The sequence below is a fragment of the Ursus arctos genome, unplaced genomic scaffold (genome assembly GCF_023065955.2).
Source record: "Ursus arctos isolate Adak ecotype North America unplaced genomic scaffold, UrsArc2.0 scaffold_20, whole genome shotgun sequence".
Classification (NCBI taxonomy): Eukaryota; Metazoa; Chordata; class Mammalia; order Carnivora; family Ursidae; genus Ursus; species Ursus arctos.
Genome location: NW_026622875.1, coordinates 33,467,870 through 33,492,289, shown reverse-complemented (window position 1 = coordinate 33,492,289; position 24,420 = coordinate 33,467,870). Strand labels below are relative to the sequence as shown.

At 33.5% G+C, this 24,420-nt stretch overlaps 1 protein-coding gene across 9 annotated transcripts in view; it reads left to right on the top strand.

Moving 5' to 3' along the window:
• The window catches only part of TBC1D5 (TBC1 domain family member 5), a 560,456-nt gene that overhangs the window by 191,517 nt on the left and 344,519 nt on the right, over window positions 1–24,420 (top strand). For 6 of the 9 annotated variants that reach the window (XM_048215962.2, XM_048215961.2, XM_044383370.3 and 3 more), the window contains one exon: window positions 10,557–10,688. The exons of 1 other annotated variant lie outside the window; for it this stretch is intronic. In XM_048215962.2, the coding sequence (XP_048071919.1) occupies window positions 10,592–10,688 (97 nt within the window). In that variant the 5' untranslated portion in view covers window positions 10,557–10,591. Of the gene's footprint in view, window positions 1–10,556; window positions 10,689–24,079; window positions 24,184–24,420 lie in introns of all 9 variants that reach the window. 2 more of the 9 variants (XM_057315994.1, XM_044383372.3) reach the window with 2 other exon arrangements.

Genomic DNA, 24,420 nt, shown 5'->3' with positions numbered 1-24,420 from the left:
TGAGGGTGTTTTGAATGAACGAAATTAATATTTACATGGGCATAAGTAGATTGGCCCTCATAATGTGGGTGGGCCTCATCTAATTGGTTGAAGGCCTGAATAGAACAAAAGACTGACCTTACCCCTAGCAAAAGGAACTGTACAGCAGAATGACTTGGACTTCATCTACATTCTTTTTTTCTGATGGCCTTCAAGCTGTATCATTGGCTTCTCCTATCTGACAGCCTTTGAAATAGAACATTGGCTCTTTCTGGATCTCCAGCCTGCCTTCCTATCCACCTTGCAGGTTGAAATTCCCGGGTCTGTAGTCATGAGAACCAATTCCTTATAATAAAACTCTCTTTTTCTCTGGCTTTTTCTCTGAAATCTTCTATTGGTTTGTTTCTCTGGAGAACTCTGACAGATTGGAACAAATGAAAGGATTTTCAATCAAGAAGTAGTCAAGGAGATGCTGATTAAAACCACGATGAGATACCACTTCGTACCATTCAGACTGGAGGGAAAAAGAGGCTCACGATACTAAGAGCTAGCGAGGATGTAGAGAAATAGGAACTGTCCCACACCAACGTGTAAATTGGTATAGCCACTTTGGGTAGAAGTTTGGCAATATTTTGTTAGAGTTAAAGATAGGCAAACAATTTGATCTAGCACTTGTAGATTAAAATTACTAGATTCATCAAAATAAGGTTGCATTAAATGTTAAGGTATGATATCTTAAAATCTAGTTTTGTGTTAACGTGATTCTCATGAAAATTCTTTCATGATCCATTTTTATATTTGGTTGCTTATTTAACTATAGATATTGTTATGTGGCTTGCCTGTGGGCTGAAAATTGCTGTTTTGCACAGACTTCCACAGGGTACTCAATAAAATAATTTTTGAAATGAGATGGTTTAAAGAAGTATATCAAGAATTTCAGTCCCTATGTCCATTTTGAAATTCTAGTAGTAACTAAAAAATATAGTTTAATTTTCATACATTTTTTGGGTGTTAACACTCTTCTGTCAGAAAATTGTTAGAATGATTTTATAAAGAATAATCCTGATGTTCCAAGAGGGTGTGTGTGACATATAAAAATAATCCATATCATACTAGAAGACAAAGTATTAGTTTCTCAAATATGAGAAAGAGAAAAGATCATACCAGTGTATTTGTATGATTAAGTTTACTGCTTTGACCACTTATGTTCACTTAAATAAAAAGTGGACTTTCTTAAATATTTAGTGAAAACTTAGAGCTTCATACTACTTGGACAGAGTCTTCCTACGATATTAAAAATAACTGGCCATCTTAATTTTTTACTTGATTTTTCTAGGATTTAAAATCCTAGATACTTAAAATATTATGTATTTATGGTTTTTGAAGTTATAAGAACATTTTTTTTTCTGCTAAGGAAGACTTCGTAAAAATGTGCTTACATGAAAGTGAGTATTTATGGACTTGGGGGGAAATTATTATCTGGTTTCAAAAGCCTCTATAGGAAAAAATGACTTTATGATAATGTCACTCGAAGTGCTTGATCCTGTTTAGTTCCATTAGAAATAAAGAAAAATTTTCCAGGCCCTAAACAGTTTTCAGAGCTTCAGATCTCTCTTTATTTAACTCAATATATAAATAGCACATTGCACTTCTAAGTGACTGTGTTGTTTTGTAAATGGGTAAAGCCTGACATGAAGTTTGTAATCTACCTTCAAAGTGTTTGCTGAGGTTTAGGCATACATTATCAAAATTTTAGAAGTTATGAAATGTTTTCATTTAAATCAGTGTAGTAAGAAATCTATATATTTAATTTAATGTACTTACCTCTTAAACATTTATTGTGATATTCATTGAAATTTGGAGAAAGTGTGCTACTGTCTTCTGCTAAAGTATATACACAGGAAGACGTATGTATACTTGCCAGTAAAAGTCTCTAGCAGTTGGAATAGGGATTGTGCAGCCTCTCTGTTGTCCCTGTGTATACCCACATTACTATTCGTGTATTTATTGTTTTATTAATTGCACTCTTTCATGAACCCTTTCAGGTCTTCACTTGTTCTGCATGCCATTCATGGAATTATTCTGGTTTGTCAGTATGCATTGAAGTCTTCAAAAATTCCTCAGTAGTAGCCATAGAACCCTGTGCTTTGTGACATCAGGATATCATGGGAACACTGTATCATCTACTGGTTTTTATACTTAACCATTTTTTTCTTTATCCATCTTTCATTTTACCAGTGCTTGAAACTTACTGTCTTGTAAAAATGAAATGTAGACCGTTTTATTCTCATTCTGAGGGCCCATAATTTTACATTTTTAAGCTATACATATATATCTGTTTTTTGGGGGTTTTTGTTTTTGTTTTTTACATGAACATGTAAGTGGTTTTGGTGTTAGAAAACATACAGCAGTTATGTACACAAGTCTCTTTTGGGTAAAGATGGAACTTTTACAGTCAACGTGGATAGCAAAGACTGAGAGAATCTCTCAAGTTGTATCACTTTCCAGTGAAGCTCAAATTCATTATTTTACAGTAAGTTGCTATTTTAAGTGACTCTCATTTTCTGTTATCAGTTATAGAGAAATCTATATATATGTCATCAAGTTGGAGAATTGGAGTTTTTCTTGTCTTTGTAAATAATGATGATCTTCTATTATAATTGAAACATTTTTACATTCATAATGAGGCTTCTTGTTTCTTATGCCCAAATATATAGAAGCTACTATTTACCGTGAGCAAATAAGCTAGTCATTTTTGAAGTCACTAATCAGTTAAATTGGCGTTTTTCATGTGGAGTATAACATGTCTTCACATTATGCATTATTTTTTTAAAACTTAAGGTCACACTCAGAGCTTACCATACCCCAGATTCTTATGCAGTATCATGAATATTTATTAACATTTTATTTATAATATGGGAATGAAACTGTTATATATTTGAATAAGAGTGGTCTCAAGTTAACAAAGTTCAGTTTTCTTTGTTTTTGGGTTTTGTTTTTTTTTTCTTTTTTCTAAATGCACCTATGTTCCTTAGTGGTAAAGTTAATCGCACTATAAAAATAGTCATATACTCTGTCTCCATTCAGCAGGGTCTTTAGCAGCTCTTAGATTTTTGTTGGGTGGTTTCATTTTTCTGCATTTGGTAGGTGATGATTTCCATTAGGAAGTTGGTTTGTTCATTTGTTTATTATTATATTTCTTTGCAGTTACTTAAGGAAACTGAAAGACAAGTTGCTCTGGGGCCAGGTCATTTGAGTAGTATATCTTGGTCTTTCCCATCAGTGATTACTAATTAGTGATTACTAGGTAGCAGCTCTGGAAAAACAACTCTTTCCTGCTTTTGGGTAATGTTTTTTTGGATCTTACTCTCAGAGTTTTGATCTCATTTAATCCTGGGACTCCTATAATGAGCATACCACATATTTTCCCGTAGATACTGATCTTCATTAATCCACTGGTAGGGTTGTTAGATAAAGTACAGGATGCACAATTAAATTTGAATTTCAGATAAATTATGAATACATTTTAGTATAAGTATGTTACAGATATTACTTTTATTGTTTTTCTGAAATTCATATTTAACTGGGCGTCCGTATTTTTACTTTATTTCAGTTAATTAATAATTTCAGTTAATTAGCTAATGCTAAGTCAGGCCACCTATTTCCTGGGCTCTTTCCTCACTAAACTTTGAGCTCCTTGGGTGAAGAGGGGTGGATGTACCTTAATTCATCTATATGTAGTTTTCCTATCTCCATGATAGTCTGGAGATTTTTACCAACTGAAAAAATAAAATCTCTAGTCAGCCATAATGTTTCTTTACCTGAATATTTATAAAGCAACTGTGTTTGACTGAGTTTGCCCTTTCATGTGAGTTAAGTTCATTGAAAATAATCATGTTTCAATGAAAAGTTGCAGATCTCAATATTAATTTAAAAAATTTCATCTCCCTTTCTCTTCCCTTCTCTTCGTCATCTCTTTCCCCTTCTCTTTCCAGCTCTTACTATAATTAGCTAGCATTAACAGCAAATGTTTACTTTAGTTAAATTATTCAGAACATTTATTTTACTTGTCAAAGGTTAGATCAGGTTGTTGTTTGAACTCGTAATTAAATGCAGCCTAATATGCTCTCGTATTTATATGCAATATAAGCCTGGTTCCTCATCATTCTGTATAATTTTGATGTTCAAGGCTGACATTTCAAAAAGGTTTTCTCTTTTCAAATATTGCTCATTCTTCTTGAACTCCTAATTGTTTGTTATAGTTACCTTGATTTTATGAAAACCTGACTGAATAGTTTAAAGGCTAGAGGTGTTCTCTATATAAAATAGGGACAGCAACAATTGGAAGTATTTTGGTATGGCTGTATAATAACAAAAGGTTTGGTCACTAGGCTGAGCTACTTTTCCAGTCTTTGCATCTTGAGCATCTGTTCTAGAGAACTCTGAAACCAAATGAGGATACACTGTGGAGAGCTTGATTTATATAGTCACAACTGCTACTTTCTATTACTCTATAGCATTTGAATATTTGAAAGGCCAAATATATTCCTGTTTGTAATATAAAATATTTAAGCCCACCTGTGAACATTTCGTATATTCTACTTATTTGTGATTATGTATATTGTTTATGAATTAGTTTATTTCTATAGTGGATTGTTCACCCTAAACATCTTGTTGTGATAGCCTGGAAACTATAAAAATTAAGTCTTATAATTTTAATTTTCTTTTGATCATTGTTTTTAGGATGGTAGACCGTTATGGTATTCCTATACCTGTTAAATTGGCAACATTTAAGACAGTACAGTTGTGTGGTTGGTAAAAGTGAATTAGGTTTTCAAGATTTTACCAATGAGTGATATTTAATATTGAATGACATGTATTAAGACAAATGCTTTTATATATAATTTATTTGGCATTGTAAATGCATTTATCTTGTGAGAAACAGACCCCCTATTGTCAGATGAAGTATTCTGGAAAGGTTTGGAGTAAATAAATAATAAAACTACTTCGATACACAGTCTAACCAGTATTAAATATTAAGACTTTCAGATGATTGATTTTAATACTTAATTAACTTACTTAAAGTCCAGTGTAACCCTCTTGCATTAAAGATTGACAGAATTTAAAAATAGAACTTTATTCTTTCTCTTTGTTTTTCTTCTTTCTTCTCGTTTTCTTTCATTCTTTCTTCCTTCCTCCTTTCCTACCTCCTTCTCTCCCTTTTGATGGAGACTTTAGAACATCATTAATCCCAAACATCAAATTTACCTCTAGCTGCCACCATTTTTGAATAAAAGAGGTTTTTTAATAGAAAATTCTATAGATAATGTTCAGTTATTCTCTCTCTTAATTATGAAAATATAGCTTCTATCAAAGTTTGTTGCTTTTATAGCTGAGATGTCGTGTTTTAGGTTATATACCCATCATGGTAAATGCATGCTATCTGTGACAGATACTTATTCATGCTATATCCTCTCCTCTTTTCCTAACCGTGCTCTGGAAATAGTTCATTTAAGCTCTTTGATATGCTTTTCTTATAGGAGATATCTTTATGTAAAGTAATATTACTCTGTCATTTCAGTGTTTGACTTTTAAGTTTACCATCAGTCTAGAATTTAAATGAATGAAGTATGCTTATATGAGCTTTTCTGAATATGGATGTCTTTAGAAGACACAATTCAGAATGCTAATTCTCTGCCTATGTATTAGAAGCTGTGAAAGGATGAAACACATAGAACTTCAGATTCAGAGGGAATAAATTATTTTTCTAGAGGCTTTGTTGATGTGATACCATTTTAAAAGAAAAAAGTTATTGAACTGACCTGTTCTTTTGCCTGTGTAATGCTAAGAATTTGAGATTTTCACTTGAGACTACTTGTATTGCTTCACTTGACATAGAAAATAATATCGTTTTGAAATTTTATTAAATATACTTTAAAACTGTTATCTAAGCTTTAGTGCTAAACTCTTACCCTGTCATTAAATATTAACTATTTTCACAAGACTTCCCTTCTTTCAGGCAGATCACTTTTATCCTAAGATTTAATATAGCAAGAACCAGATTCGTAAAGCCAATATAACTGTCCTTAAGATTAGTCTTGGTTTTTAAATGGCAGTTTCAGCCTAAAGTGTCAATTCCTGTGACCAGGATAGCAGTGAAACCATATTGCACAAACAGTTTTGAGTTTTGTGAATTTTGAGTTTATGTGAAGCAGGAAATTTAACTGTTATTTATAGTAATGTAGCAAAGAAGGGATATTTCCTTAAGTCTTGGAAGGTATATTGCTGTGTGTTCTGAATTAGTAAAAATAAGATTGCCTTCAGTTTTAAAAATTCTGAGGGTTTTGTCAGGGAAGTTCTAGAGACAGATTGACATCATTTAAGAAAACTGAAATCCATCAGTTATGGATTTTAGTAGTCATGTACTCTTAAGGTATATATTTTTGGTCATTGTATATTTTTCTATCTGTCTTTTATATAGAGAAGATTAAGGCATACCAAATATAGAAGTCCAGGTTTGTAATACAAATACAAGATGTAATGGTGCATTGTGCCTCTCAAAATGTTTATGCCATTTTGACTTTTAATAGTGATTTTCTTAAAACTTTTAGGTCAAAAAAAGTTCCCTTAATTCTTTCTTTGAATTTTTATCAAATATTTTCCTATGGTCTGTTATTTATAGGTAAAAGATTATTCATAATAGTGATTAAAATGAATGTGGACACATTTGTTTAAAAATCTTTGATATTCTTCTTTGTAGTAGTCAAATATTTTTACTGTTGTTATAGTCACAAAGCACAAATTGGAAAATTTTTAAGAGAATTACTTCACATTTAAAAGCAACACTATATTGTGGTTTTATAAGGTAATCACAATAACAGTAGCCAACCTGCACTTAAATATTTTTTTTTATCTAGAAAGCTAAAATAGCCTTTGTATTTAAAACCAAACAACAAAAAACAAAGCAGCACCTGCTTAATATGTTACTCTTGAACAAGATTATTATTTAAATCCATAATTAAAAGTAAGAACATCATGCAAACTTTTTCTTCAACAGATTTCTTGAAAATAACTCATTATTACTATTCAGCCAGTTTGCTTTATTTGAATATAAAAGAATTTCAGTGATTCAGTTTCAATCTATAGGCATAATAAATTAGAATATAATGGATGCCTAATTGTACAGACTAGTTATATACTGGTATATTTGGTAAATTTTATGTGTTGGTTATTGATTATAACCATAGACATTAGTTTCTAAAGAATTATTATTAAAGCTGAAACCAGTGAATGACTTCTTGAACCTAACTTTTTCTAAGGAGTCAAAAGACCTTGATTATCTTTGAAAATCTTGAATGATATATGAACAGCATCATGTTGTAGAGTATTTAATTTAGCTAGAAGGGTGGGTTTTTTTAATGTTCTTTTTAAACATATACTTTGATATCAGTTTGGTAGTTACTTGTTTATCTCTCACAAAGTTCAAAGTACATAAAATTCCCTTATTTGTGTATTTTAGGTATGTGAAATCTGTAACAGTGGAAGTGTACTATAAAAATAAAAAATTAAGGTAATGATATGAAAATATGTCTAGGATATTAAAGAAATTTTATGGAAATCTGGCTGTTAACTTGAAATATGCATTTTCAAATGTTTTCTCTCGTATTTTCAAAAGTATAACAAAATGTATGGAGAATATGAATCTTAACATTAAAATAGTTGTCCATGGGCCAAATACAATTTTGAAATGTGTTTAATCTATTCCATGCAGTTTTTTTTTTTAATTTGAATTATTTGCCAGCACTTTAAAGAGATTTCACATAAAATTCTGGATTTCTAGCTTGTCTTGAATAAGCCGAAGCAGAGTAAAGGGTGTTTCAGTCATTCACAGACCCCATCCTCTTGTACCCCTTGTCTGTTTGTCTCATTGACTTACTGAGAGCCAAATATAGTGCCAGAGTAAAGAATGTGAGCTCTAGAGCTAGAAAAAACAGGTTCAGATTCTGGCTTCAATACTTAAGTACTGGTGTGATTGTAGACAAATTAATTAATCTCTCTGTACCTCAGTTTTCTCTTTGGTAAAATGAAAATGATGAGGAAGGTATGTCAGTAGGGCTGTTGGGAGGATAAAATGATGAATATACGTGAAGCATTTAGAGTGGTTTTGACTTACATTCATTGCTCAATCGATGTTCATTTCGATTAATAATGCTTTTTGCTTGACCCCGTTAGGTTTTTGAGTTTGGTGGTCCTTACTTCTTAGCAGAGGACTTTATTTCTTAATCTGTTTATTCATTTGATCAGCAAAATTAAATCAGATCCTGTTTTATAATATATAACTGATCATTTACTTTTTGCTGTCCTCTAATAGATTATATTCCCCAGAATTCCTTCAGTATTGTAAGTGCTAAATATTTGCACATATAAGAAGCAAATAACTGACAGCTGTCTAGATTTATGGACTTAGGACTTGATTTATGGCTTTGGAAATTCTTACTGTATGTTGGCAACGAAAGTTTTCTGCTCTCTGGTGTCGGTTTTGCCTATCCTTTTGCTTTTGTTTTAGCCACAATCTAAGGTGGAAAAGATTTTTTACCATCTGACTGTGAGTGTGAGTGGGTGAGAGTTGGAGAGTTCTGGTAAAATTCTGAAAATGTACAAGAGTATTTTACAAAGTGAGAGTTTTAGGGAGGAACTAAGCAGGATGGAAGAGCATATTGTGTTGGGAAGAGGCTGGTCAAGGATTTGTATATTCATGGGCTTCTCTGGAACCTTTCTCTGTAAGTGGAGTCCATAACCTATAAAATTATAGGTTTGCTTTGGTTGGGCTTGCTTTCCAACTTATCATTCCTCATTTACTCTTCCTATATCATGTCTCTCCCTTCTCTTGAAACTTAAAATTTCATGTGTTATATTATTTTGGATGAAAATTAGTGACCCCAGTTTATTTTTCTGGAAGATTCTGATTTGGGAAGTTTATATGCAGCTTATGGACATAGAAAATTTATAAGTAGTTAGTGTAGCTTAATAGTTCAATAATAATTAAAAATATCTTTGTTTTAATTGAATCATTTATAGAAATCAGAACCTAGGAGGAAAACCTTCAAAATGAGTAAAAAAAAAAATAGGTGGTTATTTATATAATCTTGCCTTTGTAAGCATAGTAGTACTAGAGGTAGAAGCCATAAAGGAGATACGGATATATTTGGGTGCACGGATAAAAAGTTACTTATGTCACAAAAACACCATGTTATTTGATGACAGACATACTCTGAGAAAAATATCTGTATCATATGACAAAGTTTAATATTCTTAATATTTAAAGCATGCTTATAAATTATGAAGACAATCATAATAATAAACTCCTCAAAATATAATAAATAAATGTCAGAGAAAACATGAATCTTCAGTAATCTCACTCTAGTTATCAAGCAAATGCAATATAAAATTTGACTATTGGGGCGCCTGGATAGCGCAGTCGTTAAGCGTCTGCCTTCGGCTCAGGGCGTGATCACGGCGTTCTGGGATCGAGTCCCACATCGGGCTCCTCCGCTGGGAGCCTGCTTCTTCCTCTCCCACTCCCCCTGCTTGTGTTCCCTCTCTCTCTGGCTGTCTCTCTGTCACATAAATAAATAAAATCTTTAAAAAAAAATTTGACTATTACACTGGTTGGTAAAATGAATTACCTGTTCCCACTGTTAATGAGGGTCCAGGGGAATGAATTGTTCTTATGTACAAATCTTTCTAGAGCATAATTTGCCAAAATTTACCACAGAGTCTTATTTTTTTAAATACATGTTTTGGTCCTGCAGTGACATAAGAATTTATCTTAAGGAAATAATCATAGATTGGCATAGAGATATTACTAAAAGATAATTCATTGTGAAACTGTTTTTAGTGTTGAACAACTGAAAGCATTCTATCTGTTTACTAATAAGGAATTGGTTACATAAATTGTTATAGCCATTTAATGGAATACTAGGGGTCCATTTGAAGTGATAATATGGTCTTTTTTAATGGGATGGAAAATACCCACAGTAATTTATATAATTAGTATACTTAGTACGTTAGATCCCATTAAAAAATATATTTTTTAAATGCCAGAACAAAAACAGGAAGGATATGTGTAATAAAATGAAATGTTAACAGGGCTACTGTTTTTAGCTAACACAATTATGAATGATTTTAGTTTGCTATATTTTCTATATTTTGAAATTTCCTATTATAAATGGGTATTATTTTGGCAATGAAACAAAAAGATGTTATAAATGGGACAGTAATTTAACTTACAATCCAACTTTTTGTGTAAAAGATTATTGAAAATACATGTGATTGAACATTGAGGTAAAGGTTACCAGTGAGGTTCAGATTTGGGGAGAAGTTGTTGAAATGGAAATTTTGTGCCACTTTTTGCTTCTTTGCATATGCCTGCCAATGTGTTGTAACAGTCCCTGACGCCTGTGGAAAACTTGTTAATGTCTGTAATGCTCATTTAATCATTTCAATCTTGTATTTATTCCCAGTCATAGCAAAAAGAAAAAATATAATTTCTCTCTCTCTTTTTTTTAATCTCCCAGGTAGTCACTTTTTTTGGCATTGTCCAGTTCTCACAATGTATCATTCCTTATCTGAAACTAGACACCCTCTGCAGCCAGAAGAGCAAGAAGTGGGCATCGATCCCTTGTCGAGTTACTCAAACAAGACTGGAGGTGAGTTTTGTATGCAGATACATTCTGTGGTTCCTGGAAACCCTAGCAGAGAGACTCTAGTTAGCTCTGCCTGCCTTCTGTATGTAATTCTTTACATGAAGCTGAGCAGGGCATCTTGAAGCACACTTCCCTGGATAGGTAGAGAGCACTCTGACACTAATGACTACCACAAAACGTCAACTTTCAATTAGAGACAGAAGCATTAGCCAAATGTTTAATGCACTGTCATTCTTAAAAAAAAAAAAAAAAAAAAAGATAAACAATTACTTCAGCATAGGGATGTTGAAATACAAATGGCCTTTGTCAAACATCTTTTAAAGAAGTCTAAGCTTCTGGTGTTGATTTAGCAGGGATTTTTTGCCTTTAAAAGTAAGTTGACATTATTCCAGGATAAAAGACTTGCCTCATTCTCTCTGTCTCTCTCTTTTTTAAGTAATTGAAATTTGTGTCTTACTTTTAAAGATCTATTCATTGAAATTGTTGGAAGAGTAAGAGAGAGTGTTAAAAGGTAAATTGCATTCAGGGTCTACCTTATAAAAATTTATCAAATGTGTATGTTTCAGAACTCTGTTTTATTTTCTCCATATTAGTAATAATACAGTATCTTGAAAAAGGAAGCGGTCAGTTTGTGCAAATTCGTAAAGCCTTGTCTTTATTTTTAGTTGATTCATTGACTCAGATTACTACTTGTAATTTTTTGCTCGTGAAATATATACATCAGGATTATGAGGTCTTTTTAAAAAAATCCAATTAGTTAAAGTGATTCACATATATTTTGTTTACTTCAGATACAAATATTTTTTCTATATTGGTATAAAGTTCTGCTATTAACTTGTGTTTTGGGAATTTAAAAAAAATGATTGCTTAAAGTGATTATTTCTTTAGTGCACAAAGTTTGACTTTATGGAGTGTGTTTATAGTTTTTGTGCATCTTTACTACCTTCTACATCATACAAATGCCATTGTTGTTTTCAATGAAAATAGGATAATTTGGGGGCACCTGGGTGGCTCAGTCAGTTAAGTGCCTTTGGCTTAAGTCATGATCTCAGGGTCCTGGGACTGAGCCCTTCATCAGGCTCCCTGCTCAGTGGGAAGCCTGCTTCTCCCTCTGCCTGCCACTCCCCCTGCTCCTGTGCTGTCTTGGGTGTGCACGCTCCCTCGCTCTCTTTTTCTCTCAAATAAATAAATAAAAATTTTAAAAAATAGTATAATTTCCCCTACAACTTACTTTTGTGATTTTACTTTTTATTTTTGTGTGTTTATTGAAAAGGTCTCAAAAAGGCTGTTCAAGGTTTTGATAATATGAAAGAATTGTTAGTATCTCAATTTAGTTTCAGCATCTTAAAAATTTCAGTGGTAATACTATATCTCCTACTGATTTTTTTAATGTAATATCTATAAGGAGCACTAATAAGTAAGTCAATTTATTTCACAAGCTCTTCTGTAAGTGGCTGTTTTAAAAGCAAATATATTTTTATTATAAGTTATAAAATAATTTCACCAAAATTTTCTGATTTACGTGCTTATTTTAGAACATAGTTTTTTTTTTTTTTTTAGTGCATATTTTTCTTTGGTCTAATTCATTAAATACTGACGTTCTATTTTTTTATTTTAACTGGCTAAAAAACATTTTTAAATTAATTTTATCCTTTACTGTTTGCAGGAATGAGTAGTTACCTTTACTGAAAAGGCTTTTCGTTTATATCCTAGCCTAACATTTCTATGACATACAAAGTTATTAGGACTGAATTGATGTTTAAAAGTGCCATTAATTCATTTACCCCAAATGTTCATTAACAATGTAAATGTATGCTGATGTTCTATGAGACAAGGAAGTGACTAATGACTCTTCCAACTAACAACACTTAAAATGAATAGAAACTTTAGATAGCTAATCTTGAAGTAATCAAGACCCTCATTCAGCTTGGCATCTCTGTATGCTCTAAAACAGCTGTCAACTGTTAAAAATATATACAAAACACACATACGCACACGCACATGCAGAAAGAATGATATGTAAATATCTAGTTCTTGAAAGCCATGAAGGTTACTAACCATAGTGGGTTTTGTGCATTGTATATGTAAATATTTTATATGAAGCATCTATTTCATCTTCTTAGATTTCCTTTTAGCAGAAAAACATGTGTTGCATTTTAATAGGGTTGTCATATTTATTTGAAGAATCATCACCTTTCTAGTGTGTTTGTTTATTTTAATATATGTATTTCATGGGGTTCTCCACATATTTGAAGCCTTTTACACATTTTTCCTACCAGGGAATTTATGGCAAATGGATGACTCATTTTGTAAGTAGTCAAACACTGGACTTAATCAGTGGTTTCCCTATGTAGAAGTTATGTTTTTATGGTTTTGTTATTAATTCCTGTTAGTAGATTCCATAAATAAATAAGTCTTTAATTTCTCAAAACTGAATTTTAACATTTATAAAGAAACAGTACATTATTGAGTTAAATGATTCTGAGTATTCTGGAAAGCATTTGCAAAAATAGTCACATCATAGGAATAATAAAGAGAAAACTGCTTCTTACTGGTTTATTTTCATGGATGGTCACAGAAGGTCAGTGAGGACAGAAAAAAGAACTGTTTGAATATATACATGCAGAATTTTCCATGTGAATCAAACTTTTAACTGCTTAAATTTCTTTTTTAAGTGGAGAATAGCATAGAAATTATGATATATTTCTCTGTGCTCTATTTGGTCATATATATAGTTTACTACTTTAAATTCCAAGATCTTTGATCAAAAGGTATTAATTAGAAATTGGCAAGTTACCTGTAATTCAGTTGAAACCATAAAAAAAACCCAAAATGTTTGTTCAACTATTCATGATTATTCATTTGTAGGAAAAGAACATTTTCCTCTATTAAGTCTCTTTTGAGAATAGCACTTTGTTACATATTGCCAGAGGTTTTAGCTTCAATTTTATATGCCTTCTTACTTACAGCTTTTATAGTATTCAGATAATTACTTAATGTAATGCTTTTTATATAATATCTGTTTCAAAGCTTTCTTTCTATCTTCAGGGATAAAATATTTAGTAACCTACTTAAAAAAAAATCCAAGACATTCAGAATATCCTGCCTACTCCATTTTTGACTTTTGTAATTTTGTTTTTGTCCCCAGTCTTCTTTTCTTTCTGTTGTAGTATCATAGAGTTTTAGAACTAGAAAGGAGTTCCTGGCTTTATTGCTGAATAAATTGGTATTAATTAAAATAGTTCATTGAAGTTTATATAATACAATGATGCTGTCCTATTATGATCTTTAATATTGTTTTCCATATAGCAGAATTGGATTTAGATTTGAGTAAAAGATGAATTTGTTTTGGAAAGATATCTGACAAAAGTAAAGGATGCTGTCTAAGTCATCTTATTTTAAACCCTGCCCTTGCTCTAATTATAATTAGCGGGAATCATCATAAGGAGGGAAAAAAAAATCTTCCTTTCCTGGCTTAAAACTTTTCAGTGGTTTTCCATTGCACTAATAATAAAATCCAAACTCTTGACCATGATGTTCACGGCTGTCTTCCCTGTCTGGCCATGGTCAGATGTGCTAAGCCAGTCCTAAACTCTGGACCTTCCCACATGCCATTGTTCTCTGACATTATTCTTGATTCCTTCACAGCACTCATCCTTCAATGTAATTCTGCATTTATTTGTTTCATTGTTTGTTTGTCTCCTTGTCTAAAGTGTAAGCATTATGAGGGCAGGAACTCTTGGTGTATCTGTTGGCCCACAGACACTATTGAATTAATAACTAACAGATGAATGAATTGTGTTTTAACAGTCTGAATTCCTTCACTTACATTAATCAGTTAATTACTTCACGTATCTTTTTTCCATCTACCTTTTTCCTTTCTGTCCTAAGTTGTAATGTATGAATGTAATGTATGAAATCTGTTTTATCTTCCGATTGTTTTTTTTTTTTAAAGATTTCATTTATTTATTCGACAGAGATAGAGACTGCCAGCGAGAGAGGGAACACAGGCAGGGGGAGTGGGAGAGGAAGAAGCAGGCTCCTAGCGGAGGAGCCTGATGTGGGGCTCGATCCCATAACGCCGGGATCACGCCCTGAGCCAAAGGCAGACGCTTAACCGCTGTGCCACCCAGGCGCCCCTATCTTCTGATTGTTTTAATACTTTAATATTTGTTCTTTCAGGGTTTCAAAAGTAATAAAATCTCGTCTCTCTTTAGGTCTCATTGACCTCTCCCTTCTTTGAAATCCCTCTGAAAATTGACATTTTCCATGTTTTTTTTTCATTTTGACACAAATCAAAATTTCCATAAGAACCAACAGGAGAAAATTTTCTGGGAAATACGTCAAGCTATGATATCCTTATTAACCCACAGCAAAAATTATTTAGCAACGGAAAGCTGAGGAAATAAATGATTTCTTGTCCAAGATAATTTGTTGCAATAATATGACAGCATAGACTAAAGTATGCTTACATTTAATATACATGTTTCATATATGTACCTCCTAGTGAAAAATCTACAAAGATACCATTCTTAATTTTTGATTTCTATTACTTACTAATGCAATTTATAGAAATTTATTGTGCATATGAAACATTGTAGAATCAAGAACCTATGGGGTATAGGCTTTTCTTTTTTTTTTTTTTAACTTTTCAGCACTTCTAAAGTTTCTTGTCATTCAATAAATATTTGAGTGCCTTCTATGTACCAGGCATCGTTTTGAGTGTTGGAAATAAAACATTGAAAAGATAAACATAATTCTGAATGCCAGTTGTAATGGTTAATAGCCAGGTTTTGGGGGACCAGGAAGAGAAAAGTAAATGGCCAGTTAAGACGGAGAATGCTAAGTGCTTTCCTAAAGTAACTAATAGTATGCTCAGGTAGTATGTTGTTGGGGAATTTAACTTAAATTTGTGGTAGTGGTGTGTCAAGGAAGGTTTGTAATCTATTTAAGCCACAATGCAAAGGATGAGTAGCTGTTAGCCAGTGATGGAGTGAGTAAAGAGTATGTGCTATGAGCTTGCCTTCTGCCCTCTTCAGTGTGGTTGGAGGCTAGCATTCAAGGGTCGTATGGCCACAAATGAGACTGAAGACCAGGGTCATGAAGCCGCCTGACACTAAGAATAGTAAGGAATCTTACTGCCAGAATTACATTTTAGAAAGATTATTATGGCTACAGTTAAGAAGCCATTGCAGTATTCTGGGTAAGAAATCATAGTGGCCTATACTAGGAAAGTATAGAAGCAGAAATGGAGAGAAGTGGAAATGTTTGAGAGAGATTTAGTAGGTAGAATTGACAGCATTTGATATTTGGATATAAGGAAGTGATAAGGGTGAGAAGTTTGAAGTGACATTCAGTTTTCTGAGTTGACCAGGTAGGTCTGTTAATGCCTATATTGAGATGGGGAGCTCTGTAAGGAGGAACTTCTTGTGGTGCAGGTGGGACAGGAGGTGGCAGGGAAGATTGTAAGTTCAGAAGATTGTGAGTTAGAAATGCCTTATGACATTCAAATGAGGACATCCTAAAGATTTCGATCTATGGGTCTAAAACCTAGTGCACGGGTTGGTGCTGGAGATAAAGATTTGTCAGCTTAAGTATGGTAGCAAAAACAATGTGAATGATTGTGATCACCTAATAATAGCACCTGGTGTGAGAAGAGGACCTAGAAGCAGTTTTAAGGAAAGCCAGTTTAAAGACCTTGTAGCAGGGGTGCCTGGGTGGCTCAGTCAGTTAAGCGTCTGCTTTTGGTTCAGGTCATGGTCCCAGGGTCCTGGGATTGAGTCCCACTTCAGGCTCCTTGCTCAGCAGAGAGCCTGCTTCTCCCTCTGCCTGCTGCTCCCCCTACTTGTGCTCTCTCTCTCACAAATAAATAAATAAAATCTTTAAAAAAAGAAAAGACCTTGTAGCAGAGGAGGGTACTGTAAAGGAGACTAAGAGAGAGTGTCTAGAGAAATAGAAGGAAAACTAGGAGTGTGGAGTCAAAGAAGCCAAGGTGTTAAGGAGAAAATAAACAAAAGTACCCACAGTTGGCTAAGGTTTTCAGCAAATAGAAGTCTGCACAGGATAGAGGCATTGTAACTATTGACAAACACAGTGCTTTTTGTAATCTCAGGAATCCATAGTCTTGAGTACTCTGTGTATTTCAAGTAAATTAATGAGGTACTCTGTACTAAGCTGGCATGAAGAATAGAGTGAAAAGTTACGGTAGTATTTAAAATTTTAAAATCAATGCAAGAGATGTGTAGGAGTCTTGGAAATTTGCAGTCTAGAGCCAAGGTGGAGGGATTTGTAGACAGAGGATCGTTATTTTCATTGTAATAATAGGAGGGAAGGAGAAAAGAAGATATTTAGATACAGTAGATTCATTAGTTAAATAACAGAGTTCAATTAAATATCACTGATATTTTAATCTCTCTTTGATAAGTTAAAGTGAGGTAATTTGCTGAAGGTGAGTGATAAGAGGAATCATTTGAAGATTTGTGGAGAGTGACAAAAGTTTGGATGATTTGATAAAGAATATATAACTGTGGGGACCAAGTTGAGATAAGACATCATAATTTATAGGTATACAAGCTTGTAAATCTGCATGATCATGTCCAGTAGAATTCAGCACCTAGGATTTGGTAACACAGAAAAGCAGGCTGGGGTTTTGCCATGGGAGTAAAAGAGGTACGCATAGGCAAGGAGGCTGATGGTGGAGGAATTCATTGATGGTCTGAGAATATAAGGATATTTGCTACCATGGAAAGGGGTTCTAAGAGGACAGAGTAAAAATTTTTGGAAGGGATGGAGGTGTCAGGGCAGATGAAGTTGTATAGAGTAACATGGTGATGAGAGTTGTGAAGGGAATATGGGAATAGTATATGAGTGTTTGATATATACATTGATTTGGTGGAACATTGTTAAATGGTAGCCAATAAACTAGCTCAATACCTTCATTAATTCTGTGTTAAGAATTTGGATCTACAATAACTTAGATAGGTTTTGGCTTGAAGTCTTTTTTTAAATTTAATCTTAAAGGCTTAATTTTTTAGAGCAGTTTTAGGTGCACAGCAAAATTAAAAGGAGAGATTTCCCATATACTCCTGCTCCAACACATGTATAGCCTCCCCCGTTACCAATACCCCCCGCCAGAGTGGTACATTTATTATAACTGGTAATCTACATGACACATTATAGTTAACCAAAGTCCATAGTTTATATTAAGATTCACTCTTGGTGTTATATATTCCATGAGTTTAGACAAATGTATAAAGACATGCATCCATCATTATAGTATCATACAGAACATTTTCACAAAATCCTCAGTGCTCTGTCTATTCATCCTTCCCCCAATCCCTGGCAAACACTGATCTTTTTACAGTTTGCCTAGTTTTGCAAGAAGTATCTTTTTTTTTTTTTAAGATTTTATTTATTCATTTGACAGAGAGACAGCCAGTGACAGAGGAAACACAAGCAGGAGGAGTGGGAGAGAAAGAAGCAGGCTCCCAGTGGAAGAGCCTGACGTGGGGCTCGATCCCAGAACTGCAGGATCACGCCCTGAGCTGAAGGCAGACACTTAACGACTGAGCCACCCAGGCGCCCCTGCAAGAAGTATCTTTTTAATAAAAAATTCTTCATAGAGGGGCTCCTGGGTGGCGCAGTCGTTAAGCGTCTGTCTTCGGCCCAGGGCATGATCCCGGCGTTATGGGATCGAGCCCCACATCAGGCTCCTCTGCTATGAGCCTGCTTCTTCTTCTTGCACTCCCCTGCCTGTGTTCCCTCTCTCGCTAGCTGTCTCTATCTTTGTCAAATAAATAAATAAAATCTTTAAAAAAAAAATTCCTCATAGAACCCAAGTGTCCATCAGTAGATGAATGGATAAAGAAGATGTGTGTGTATCTGTGTGTATGTCTGTGTACACACACATACACACACACACAGACACACACAAATGGAATATTATTCAGCCATAAAAAGAATGAAATCTTGCCATTTGCAACAACATGGATAGAGCCTAGAGAGGATAATCCTAAGTGAAGTAAGTCAGAGAAAGACAAATAGCATATGATCTCACTATGTGGGATTTAAGAAACAAAGTAAATGAGCAAAGGAAAAAAATAAAAAAGACCAACCAAGAAACAGACTCATAATATTGAGAACAAACTGATTGTTACCAGAGGGGAGGTGGGTGGGAGGACGGGTGAAATAGGTGATAGGGATTAAAGAGTACGCTCATGTTGAAAAAAAAATTTAAGAAAAAAGATAATGCAAAAAGTAAAGCAATATATATTTTTTTAAATTCTTTATAGATAAAAGGCTGTTTAGGTGAAAACTGTAAGTAAAACTATAAAGCCATGAAGAAAATGGTAGCTTTGTTAAAGGTAAAGTTTGTTAAATAGGGTGACTTGGAGGTTCTTCAGTGACAATAACGAAGATAAAATGATATGGACTCTGGGAAACAAAGAGGGCTTTAGAGGGGAGGCGGGTGGAGGATTGGGATAGGCTGGTAATGGGTATTAAGGAGGGCACATATTGCATGGTGCACTGGGTGTTATACGCAAATAATGAATCATGGAACACTACATCAAAAACTAAGGATATACTATATGGTGACTAACATAACATAATAAAAAATTATTTTAAAAAAAGTCTCCTTAAAAAACGTATTTTATTAATAAATGCTATGACAATAGGGAGAAGTGAGATTAGAGATCAGTGACCATGCCATGCTCAGTCCTTCTATGTCAAGATGTCCAAAAGAAAGTTGGAAGTGAGAGACTAGTTTGGAAGACCATGAGTTAGAATCTGAGAGTCATCCCTCAGAGATATTAGTTCAAAGTATGTGAGACAGATAAAAAAAATCCAAAGAAAGAGAAAGGAAAAGAACCGAGGATTGCTATGTAGGAATTCTCCATGGTTAGAAATTGGATACAGGGAGTAATAGTTAAAAATATTGGAGGAATAGTTAAAGTAGGGGATAGAGGAGTGCTAAGGTTACAGAAACTACAGATATATGAGAACTTCCAGAAGGCCCAAAGTTGTCAGTACTTTAAGGATTGCATGGGTTAAAGAGTATAAAAAGAGAAAGTAAATGATTTGGTGATTGGAAGAGTATTGATGATCTCTAATTAGTGGTTAAGCCAGTGTCAAGATACCAGTAAGTCATTTGAGTGGATGGGAGTGAACTGAAAATCTAATTCAGGATTAACATAAAAAGACAGTGGTTAAATATCAATGACAAAATATTTGAATGGCGAGGAAGGTTCAACTTACTCTTTAATATTAGATTTGGGAGGTTATATGTGAATTTTATGTGTTCATGCTGTCACAGTGAATTGAGATTTAGTTAGACATTTTAATGTTAACAGTGATGCTCGCTGTTGGTAAAATGTAGATCCTTGAAATAAAAGACATGTCTTCTGGACTTCGATTTTTTTTTTTTTTTTGAGTTGTCCATTCCTTAGGAATTGCATCTGGTTTTTAGTTTTATTTCAAATTTTCTGTTGGTGTGGCAATTCCCTTTATTTGCCTGAAGAGAGAGGCTCTTTAGAGGGGTTTGTGTGAAGAATCATTGAGTTACCTCGTGGCTATACCTGAATGTTAGTCATTTCTCTGGGTCCTAGGAAAAAAAGGAGATCTCACTGCTGGCCCTGGTGGCAGACAGAAACTATAGCCCTGTAAAAACTGTTACCACTACCCCCTTGGGCAAAGTTGGTCTGCAAAGGAATATCCATATCTTAAGATATTTTTCCTACCCTGCTCAGTCAGCCTTTATACCACTCTTGAATCACCACAAATGGAAGGTTGTGGGCTGGTGTTTTTGGTTGGCCAGGTCTAGGAATAACTAAAGCAGATACATGTGATTTAGAGTGACAGTATTATCTTAAAGATAGAAAAACAAAACCAAAAAAACCCTACTTATGTGAAATGACCTACAGTGGATTTCTTATCAAAGAATTATATTAGTTGCTTTTGCTAATTTATTAGTGGAGCCAGAAAAGACAGTAGAGCCAGAGTTTGGACTGTTTCAGTAATGACATACCCAACTCTTAGTTCATAGGGCTTAGAATAAGTATTTCAAGAGTTAATTACCTGGTGTCTCATGAGGTTACAGCTCCTTTTTATTCCCTTACATATTAAAACAGATGCCCCCTCCCCCATGGCTTAGTAGTGAAATGAATAATTAGTCCCTTACAAGTATAATTCTCCAGGTCCCCTCATGCTGCTTCTAGCTCCTTTCATAGCATTAACCAATTTTAAAAACTGTATCTGCCTAAACTAGCGTTTTTAAAGATTACAGTCATTCTTACGTTGATCTTACCCAATCAGAGGGAAGAACTGAGTATCAGGGAAGATGAGATTGTAAGAAAAAATTTAAACCTTACTCTGAGAGAATAACCAGGACCTCTTCAATCCCTCTTCTGTATTTCTCCTGCTCCTCCTCTAGGGGAAATTCCCAAAGACCTATTTTTCTCAACTTCAAATCTTAAAATCATCTCCCTACTTTGCTGTGCTGTCAGCTATGGAATAAAACAGCCAGGAATATTTTTCAATAGAGCTGTTATATTTTGGTAAAAATTCTCTTTTCATGTAATAGGGATTTAAAAAAAAACATTTTAATACAATTATACTTGGATATTTATAAATTTTCTTGTAGACTTGAGTAAAGCACATCTCGTGTTTCAGTTAAAACACACAATTTTAATGATTATTAAAGATCCAATGATCTTTTTAAATCATGAGAACAGAGAATAGTCAGTGTACTGCACAGAGTTTTAATCTGTATTACATTGGTAGACGTTGATATCTACTTCAGCGTATTAGTTTAGAAATTATGTAAGTAATTTGTAGTAAAAAGGGATATCTGTTTTGTTGTGGTAACTTTATTATGGTTTTTCTTCATGTTTGTAAATGTAGATTTTTCTGTGGTGGTTCTCTGACATTATTCTGTTCTTCAAAGATCTCTTTACCAAAAGCTTTGAAAATGTACTTTACCCTATTGATATATTGTTAATCTGATCTGAAGTATTTTTTATTCTTGTGTTTTACAAGTTTTAAGAATAAGTCAGTTTGCCATCACTCTACTTTGGCTATAAAGAGGCTTGCTTATTAATTAAATAGATGTTCTGAAATATGAAATCATTTTAATGCAGTATTTGTACTTTACTCTGGAGTTTGACCGTATACTGCTCCTTGAATTTCCTGAGAAGGAATCCCTGATGATGATTATAGGAAAGTACAAGACAAGAAACATTATGTTAGCTTCAAGCTGTTTTATTTTTCACATTTTAGGAAAATCTGAGTATTTCAAATAGAAGAAATTAAGAAGCTAATAAATCATAAAAATTGTAATATCGCAAGTTATTTACTTTAAATGGTCATTTTCTTTTATTACATCTCCAGTATTAAAAATTTAATTTACTTGAGTCTTTGGAAATGATTTTGTACCATTTAGTAATTATTGTATTCGTATACGTTATAGTGATTGTTTATCTTTCCAGAATATACAAATACATTTAGTTTTACTTAGAAAAATCACCCACTGGCCTTGATTTATCAACAGATAAACAGTGAGAATTAGCTTTTACTTACTCAAGTCACATATAAGGCAATGTGTGAGCAAAATAATTGTTTATATTATGGGAATATGTGTACTTAAATAATAATTCTCCTACTTTCCCTTTTCCCTCTTCTTCCAAATATGGAAATACTTAAATACAATTGACTTCCTAGCATTACCATTTATTGACAATTTTAATAGAATATAACTGATTTACACCAGTCTTAGAATGCTGCTATCAATTCAAATCTTTAAGGCTTGTGAATAGATCTATTATTATTAAACATAAGGTTTCTTTTTCTTTTTCTTTTTTTTCCTTTTCTTTGTTTTAGTAAACACTATGCCCAAAATGGGGCTCAAACTCATGACCCCGAGATCAAGAGTTGCATGCTCTGCTGACTGAGCCAGCCAGGTGGCCCTGAACTTATTTATAGGTTTTCAATCAGACATGTTGGCACAGTGATTAAGAAATTTTAGTGATACTCAATAAACGAATAGAGATTTGTAGAGGCACATATATTTTATCACACAGAGTAAGGGCTGCGGGCCACAGGACTGATGTTCATTTATTTGTTCAACATAGTGATCATCTAATATCAGGGGATAGGCTATTAAACAAGTAGACCCAAGTGTTTTCTCTCAATGGAATTCACATGTTAGGGAGCAGTCAAAAATATTAAAAAGTACAGAAATAAGGAAAAATATATGAGAAAGTGATAAATGCTAGGCAAAGCGTGAAAATAGGATAATCTGATGAGGAATGAATGGGTGCCTACTTTAGATTTTCACAGATTTCTCTAAGAAGATGATGTATCAGCTAGATGTGAATGACAGATGAGGAGGAGCCAGGCATGCAAGGTTGGTAAGAGAGAGAGAGAGAGAAACAACAATAGCAGTCACAGAAAAGGGAAGGGTTCATACAAAGGAAGATCCTATCCCAGGATAGGAATAGGCCTGTCATATTGAAGGAACTGGAAAATGTCATTGTGTCTGGGGCACCATGGGTGGTATAGGAATGGCGCAGGATGGGTCTAATAGGGAGAGGCCAGATTATAAGGATTTTCTAAGCCAAGCTGAGGAGTACAGATTTTATTCTAAAGATGGGGAGTTATTTAACAGTCTGTATTGTTATCGTTGTTGAACAATTAAGTTTCTTCTCAAGAAATGAGGTCAATAACTTTTTAAAATATATGCCCTTATGACTTGATCCTAGGCATTGAGGAGGTAGTGCCTGATTTACACAGAATTGTATTATTTTTAAAATATATTTTCATATTGCCATTCTTTGTACCAGTCTTTGTTTCCTCATTCTCAACATTTTAACTGTGTATAATGGTGAAGTAATTTCTGCTTAATCTAAGATAAAAGAATGTCTTAAAATTTATCTAAAGCCCATTTATCTAAAGCCCAGTTACTTCTGTATGGTCTATTTTAGACAATGCTATGGATATTAAAATACTGGTAGCAAATGCAGTCTAGTGTGACCTTTTCTGTTTGACCCATTGTGTGTGTGTGTGTGTGTGTGTGTGTGTGTGTGTGTGTGTGTGTATGTGTGACTTTGGGGGTGGGGGCATATAATCATTATTTTCTCTTTGCTGTTGTAATGGAAAATTTGCTCCTCTAGGACATATTAGAACAATGTATTTAATGCTCTTCAATTTAATTTGCTAGTATCACAATTAATACAATTAAGGTCACTTGAAATGAAACTATTAACAAATTGAGTAATTTACTTTAACAATGTCAATGTGTTCTCACAATTACATTTGCTTTAATTAGTGTACAAGCTATTATTTAATAGCATACTTCACATAGAAAAATGTAATAATTTATTCTTGGTTCCTTATAACAGAAAGAAAGAAACTTTTAATGGACTGAGTGATTTTGTGGAAGAGCTGCTAAATATAAAGTGATGGAAGAGAAAGTACAAAGCCAGAAAGCGAAGCTTACAAGAATGTAAATAAAAAATACCTTTTTTGGCACTTACCAATACATGTCCTATTTATGATTGTGTAAATAGTATTGGAAACTTTTAATGGTAGTTAGAGATAAGAACACAGATCCTGGAAAATTTTAAGTGTTCAGTTGTATCTGGTTTTTGCTTATAAAATTTTTGAAAATCATACAGTAGGTCATTTCTGGTTAATCACTATAATGGAGGGAGACAGAATGGTGTGGAATATAAAGAAGGAA